Raw genomic sequence first — 6,537 nt, forward strand, 5'->3', positions numbered from 1 at the left:
AGGAAGGGACAGACCCAGCTCTGGCTCCTTGGGGACACGGTGACTGGGAGATTGGCGTTTCCTAACCTCCCTCCACAATACATTCACAGGATGAAAACACTCACACACACACACACACACACACACACACTGACACAGCTCATACAGTCACACACACCCTCACTCATGCTCACACACTCAGTGGAGGCTGGAGTGGTGCTTTCCATAAACAAGCCTCAGAACACGTCTCCCCATTAATAATAAATACCGATTACTGCTCCGGGCATCAATAATTAAGGCCCGTTACAGTAATTACACAATTATGATGATGATGAATAATTCAGGGAGGGGAACGCGGTTGGTGTGGCTGAGCCAGCCTCGGTGGGCCCATGGCCGGCTGGGCCAGCCTCGCCGGCCAGGTGCACCCAGGGGTCCCGGCTGAAGCTCAGGCAATGAACCAGCATGGCCTCGACTTCCTTGCCTCCCCTAAGCCCCCGGAGGACACTCGGCTGGTGGTCTCTGAATTCGGGGCCACGCAGTTCCGCTGCGGGGCTCCTCCCAGGCCTCCGATCTGGGGGCGGAGGAGGGCAGCCCGTGTGGCCAAGAGGGTGTCAGAATCACCACCGCCTTGCGCCTCGCGGTGTGGTGTTTGCAGCGGCGCACCCCTCTCCACGGCTAGCGGACCGGCTTCTGCGGTCCACGCTCCCGCCCCCACCACCCTCTCCCTGGTGGTCGCCTTCCTCAGCGTTGGAGCCCCAACACCCAACTCCAAGGGGCCCCTGCATCCCCGCAGCACAGTGTAGTGAGGTGACAATCCGGTCTTTGGGGTCAGCCAGCCCGGGCTCTACCTCTTTGGAGACCAGCTCTTAAACGGCCCACGCCTCAGTTTTCTTATCTGTAAAATAGGGTTAATACCACGGAAGGCCCGGTGGAAGATGAAAGGAGCCGATGCGCGGAACACGGGAGAATTATTTATTTGCAAATTACAAATGTTATTTATTAACCAATTCGGGCGATCCCTCTTGGCCTCCCCGCAGGCGCTCTGGGCCGGGCACTCGCGAGGGGCAGGGGGCTGGGGCCGCCCCAGCCCTGACCCCGCCGTCCGCGTTTATTTCGGTCCCCAGGACTAAATGGAAGCGACAGACGGCAGTCGGGTTGGAGCTGCTGGCGGAGGCGGGCAATTACTCAGCGCTCCAGCGGATGTTCCCGTCGCCTTATTTCTACCCGCAGAGTCTAGTTTCCAACTTGGATCCCGGCGCCGCCCTGTATCTGTACCGCGGGCCCAGCGCGCCGCCGCCCGCCCTGCAGAGACCTCTGGTGCCCCGCATCCTCATCCACGGACTCCAGGGCGCCAGCGAGCCGCCCCCGCCGCTGCCCCCGCTGGCCGGCGTCCTCCCGCGCGCCGCTCAGCCTCGGTGAAGCGCCCGGCCGCCTCCCCGGGGCTCTGCGTGGGCCCCTGCCGCCTGCCGCTCCCCGGGCGCGGGGTTTCCACGCCCCTTCCCCGGGGGCCCCCTGGCCGGCCCTCCCTGGAGTCCCCCGAAGGGCCAGATGCCAAGTCTGCTGCGGCCCGGACCCGGACTGAGCCTCCCTGACCCTCCTCGGCGTGCTCTGTCCCGGCCACGCCACCAGGGAGCCACTTCCACGCCTCCACTCGCCGGGTGTACATACAGGCGCCCACCCCCGGCCGGCTCCCCAAGGCGCTCCCCCACCCCCGCCCCCTCCCTTCCTTGGGGGCGGGTGGGGGCGACCCCGACGCTGCACTCTCTCCCGCTCCCCCCTCCGTGCTCCAGCTGTGCACCCAGCCCTCTCCCCGCACCCCTCCAGGCGGAGAGGAGTGTGGAGCCCCCCTCCCAGCGCCCGGGGCCCGCGGCAGACCTGTACATACGGTGTGCAAAGTGTATATGAAGTTATTTATTCGTGACCCATGAGCCCGTGACCGTGTCCGTGAATCAGTGAGTCTGTGGCCTGTGCCCTCTTCCCTCCCAGGCGAGGCAGGAAGGGGTCAAGGGGGCTTGCCCACCGCCCCGACCCCCAGCCCCCACCTCCAGCCTCCGTCCGGGGGCAGGCAGGCCCTCGGGTTCTCTCTCTCTTTTTTTTAAATGTCGAAATAAACTTCTTACAAATGACCACGCGCCTGTCCGCGCTCAGCCCTTCTTTCCCGCCCCTCCTCAAGAACCACTTTCCCCTCCCGGGACCCGGCCTCCTTCCACCCTCACCAAGGAAATATTTTTGTCCTCCTCTTTCCTTGGCGCCGTGGTCGGGGGCAGGGGCCCGGGGCCGGACTCGTTGGGGGGGTCCGCGGGCAGGGGCCTCCCCCCAACCCCCATCCCCACCCCGAGCCTCAGTCTTCCCGTGTCTACAGTGAGGCGAGCCCGCGGCTCCCCGCGCCCCCCTCCCCACCCCCTTCCTCTCCATCTGGTTCCTAGCTTGCTCCCAGCCGGTCCCGGGGGCCGGAGCGGGGGTCGGAGCCTGGGCTCGCTCGGCTGCGGGCCGGGCTGCGGTGCCCTCGCTGAGCCGGCTCATCTGGCCGCAACAAGGGCGCCGGCAGCTGGTGACCGGCCCGCTGGGCGCGGGGCCGACAGATGGGCTCCGAGGCTATTCCCCCCCCCCCCCCGCCTCCCCAACCACCCCATCGGCCCCCTCCGCCCCGCGCCCCGGTCGCGCTCGGGCTCCGGACGCTTGCGGGCGCCCAGGCGGCTCCGGCCCCCGCGCCGGCAGGACCCGTCGAGCCTTCGCTGGGAGCCTGACGCCACAGCGGTAATCCTGTATCTTTCCCCCTCTACCCCGGGAGGGAGCACGAAGATGAGCCCCAGAGAGGGGAGCCAAATCCCCGCGTCTGCCCCGTGCCCCAGCCAGCGGCTCCGGGATCTCAGGGGAGGGGGTTTAAGGCTCCAGCCAGACTGGAGGCCTCCAGTTCACGTTCAGAGGGCCAAGGTCACCTCCTGAGGCCGTTCCCTCCCTGGGGAGGTGGGCGCAGGTGCTCCCCTGCCGCCCACCACCTGCAGCTCGGACTCGAGACAGAGGACAGGCCCAGGGCTGGGAAGTTTTGGGGCCCAGCAAAGCTGAGCCCCCTCCAGTTGTGGCAGGATCGCTCTGGGAGAGGGCGGCCTCCTGGGGGAGGGGTGGGGGGCATGTTTAAACTGCTTCCCCCACCCCTGGGGACCCTGCTACTGTTTCCTGCCCCCTCCCCACCCCCCACCTCCCACCCCCCACCCGCCCCAACGCCCTCACACCACTGCTTTTCTTTCCCGGGACGGTGAGGGTATTATTCTAGTTTTTGCAAAATGCACAGCAGCTAATTAAGTCAAGGAGCCCCTCGGCTTTCGAGTTCTTTTGCATGTGAATGGGGGTTGGTAAATCCCCAGCTCTGGCTGTGGTGGGGGGCGAGGGGAGACTGTCCCCAACTCAGGGTTAATGAAGTGGGAAAGGAGTCTCTCATAGCCTCCTGCAAACAAAACCCCCCAATGCAACAAACCCAGCCCAAATCCTACATGGATTGACTTAAGCCCAGGGGATAAGTGCTTTAAATTAATCTCATTGAATAAGAATGAGACCAAACAAAACTCTTTAAAATCATATTAAAAATCTATCAAAGGACAACTTGCACTGGTGTGCTTTTCATTTTGTGAAAGTGAAGGAGGCAGAGCAGAGCAACCACCCTCTTACATTTACACAGCGGCAGTGTAAACCACAGACACATTCTCAGCTGTGTAATTGTCCTTGTACCTCAGAGGCGACTTCATATCTTACATTAATGAAGAACAAGGCTTCCCTACAAGTTTATAATTACAATATCTTAGATTGTCCTGCACTTCCCATCTGTCATAATAACTACAACCTTTGCGGTGAGGTGGGTTTCTGCTTTCATCCGCTTCGAAGGCTAAATTGGCTTCTCGGTTCCCAACCCCGGGGCTGGGTGAACTCTTTTTGGAAACACAAAGAAGGAGCGGCGGGGAGACCCCCGGCGGGCAGAACAATGGGAGAGGCTCCCAGGAGGCGTCTTCTCTGCTCCAGCGGCGACCCGCCCCAGCCCCTCGGAAACCCCGGCTCCACAGGGTAGGGGCGGCAAAGTTTAAAGGAAGTTGAGATTGCCCTGTGAGCCTTGTTACGAGGATTCGAGACAGTTTTGAAGAAGTCTAGCTGGTTCTGCGGGTGCCCCACTGCACCCCCCTCGCCCCCGGCAGGTCTCGTTCTGAATTGTCCTCATGGCGGAGCAGATTAAGAGAGAAGGTGAGATGGTCACTCGGGCAATTTAACAAGACCCGTTAGGTGCCCTTTTCAGGCAGGGCCACTTGTCCAGTGGAAAAGCTTTAAATTTCTGTCTTGTGGAATCGATGCTTGGATTCTAATGGCTTTCCCTGACTTCATGTAGAGGGCCGCGTCGCTAACTAGCAAGGTCACTAGCGGCTTGGGATGTACCTGCATTAAGGGGCTCTCATTTACTCCCCTCTTCCCTAAATCTCACCTCCCTTCGCTAAAGAAGAAGAAGAAAAAGATCAAAGGAACCCACTGGGCTTTGTCAAAATGTCCTTTGCTGAGCTCTGGTTGGCTCTTTGCTTCTCCAAGAGTGGAAGAGGCTGTGTGCCTTGCATCAGCACTGACTTAATCACTCGCCAAGGGCTCTTTGCCCTTCGGTGGGGTGGGTGAGAACGGAAGCCCCTCTGAAGAATGGCAACCCGCTACGAGCTGCAAACATGAAGGGGTTTGGGGTGCAGGACAAGCATCCGACAAGCCCACGGGGGAAAAGGCTTTCGGCTGCAACACTCCAGGAGATGTCCAAATTCTCCGTGACTTTTAATACGGGGATCAGGCTGCGACACAGAGAAATGGGAAAGTTCGGGAAATCGGAAAAAGAGGGACGATTAAAAATACGCACAAAATTAGAATGTGTACAGTGGAATTAGGCTAAAGCTTTGCCTAATTGGTGCCTGAAACGTATAATCTGTCAAGAGCCATAATAGGAGAAAGAGATTTATTTTAAGGTTATTTAAATTTAGATAATATTAACCCTAAATCTGTTAAATCCATGTTTCTTTATTAACTGGGGGTAATATATTGATTCTACTTAGAAAGGGGCCCACAAAGCATCTATGGCAAGAAACCCTCACCTAAGTGTTTGCAAATTAGGCTGAAGTTCCATCTCCAAATTCTAGTCCCTTACACCCTCTGCCGGGAAGGTTCCCGAATGCCGCCCCCCCCCCCCCCAGGGATGCAGGGCCCAGTCGACCTCTGGAGGAATGAGTGCATTGAGGGTGGGGGAAGCAGGGCTTCTCTTTGATCCTCCCCAATCACTGCCTTTAATCCTGTTTCTCACACAGCTGGGTTTTGTCTGTAAAGTTTGATCCCTCCTTTTCTCATCCAAATCATGTGACCCATTACACACGGAAATAAAAGAAAGGTGGCAGATTTCCCCAAGTCCGCTTGACAAGTGCTACAGGGCTTTATTATTACTGTTGTTGTTAGAAACTTCACCAGCCGTCCCTAAGAATTCGTATGTGACAGCCCTCGTGAGAAGGTCCTATTTTCCCTCCCGCAGAGGATTAGTGCTCACTGGGCTCACACTCGCCCTCTCCCTGGGGCCTCTGGTGTCGGTGCGAGCTACCCTCCACTGCCAGAGAGGGTCGGAGGCAAGGACGCTGGCCCCTCTGTGGACCCTGCAGACCGCCCATCTCGCAGCACTCTCATCGGCTCCTGGCCACTTGGTTCCTGTGGATCTGGAGGGTTGGTTACTGAAGTGGGGGCCTCATCATCCATCACAGGAGTCGGAAGACCAGGAATCCCGAGAAGGTGGAGAGAGAACAAAGCACCTCCCGGCACAGAGGTGCTCAGCTCTGGCCCTTCTCCTTCGGACGCCTCTGGAATCCCCGCGTCCAAATCTGGCAACCGGTCCGCCCCCGGGGGGCCGCTTTCAAACCTCCGGGGCAACACAGTGGGGGAGGGGCAGCTGTGACCTGGGCCACACTACAAGGACCCCCGGACCCCAGACTTGAAGGCAAGATGGGACTCGATGGGAGAAAATGCTCGGGAGACTGGTGCCTTTTGACTTCAAAGGCAAAGAATAGAAAGGCAACAGTAAAAAGCATAAATAAATAAAAAAGGCACCAGTAAATCCATCAGCCATGAGACAGGAAGTTTTCCGTGGACATAAAAGAGGCGGCCAGGCACGTGAATGCGACGTGGGGCCTGGAGCTGCCTGCGGACGGACCCGGAGGCTTCCGACCCACGCCAAAACCAGTCAGCCCTCTGAACAAAGCACTTGTACATCGAGAAAACGTGTTGGATCTTTACCCTCTTCTTTAGCAAATTGCATCCCAGTTTTAAAAACGCTATTTTATAAAATTCGTGTTAAGCAATGTGTTGATGGGGCAACTAAAGTAAAACTTTGAGACACCTTCAGAACACTGTCACCAGGAGGCAGGACGGGGCCCTCGCGCTGCCACTCACACCACCAGGCTCTTGCTGGAGGCTGGGGGTGGGGGGGAGGGTGCGGCTCTGGTGCACTGATTGGCTGGTCTACACTATGCTGACCCCCGCCCCCCACGGGATAAGGGCCTGGCT

The 6,537-nt window shown here is 58.8% G+C and overlaps 1 protein-coding gene across 1 annotated transcript in view; it reads left to right on the forward strand.

Annotated features, from left to right (window-relative positions):
- BARHL1 (BarH like homeobox 1) overlaps nt 1-2,105 on the forward strand; it is a 6,972-nt gene extending 4,867 nt beyond the window's left edge. The window contains exons 4-5 of the mRNA XM_040481200.1: nt 635-778; nt 918-2,105. Coding sequence (XP_040337134.1) covers nt 635-778; nt 918-1,398 — 625 coding nt within the window. The 3' untranslated portion in view covers nt 1,399-2,105. The remainder of the gene's footprint in view (nt 1-634; nt 779-917) is intronic.
- Nucleotides 2,106-6,537: the final 4,432 nt, after the last annotated feature.

This window comes from Herpailurus yagouaroundi, unplaced genomic scaffold, assembly GCF_014898765.1.
Source record: "Herpailurus yagouaroundi ecotype Mexico unplaced genomic scaffold, PumYag 160, whole genome shotgun sequence".
NCBI classification, from domain to species: domain Eukaryota; kingdom Metazoa; phylum Chordata; class Mammalia; order Carnivora; family Felidae; genus Herpailurus; species Herpailurus yagouaroundi.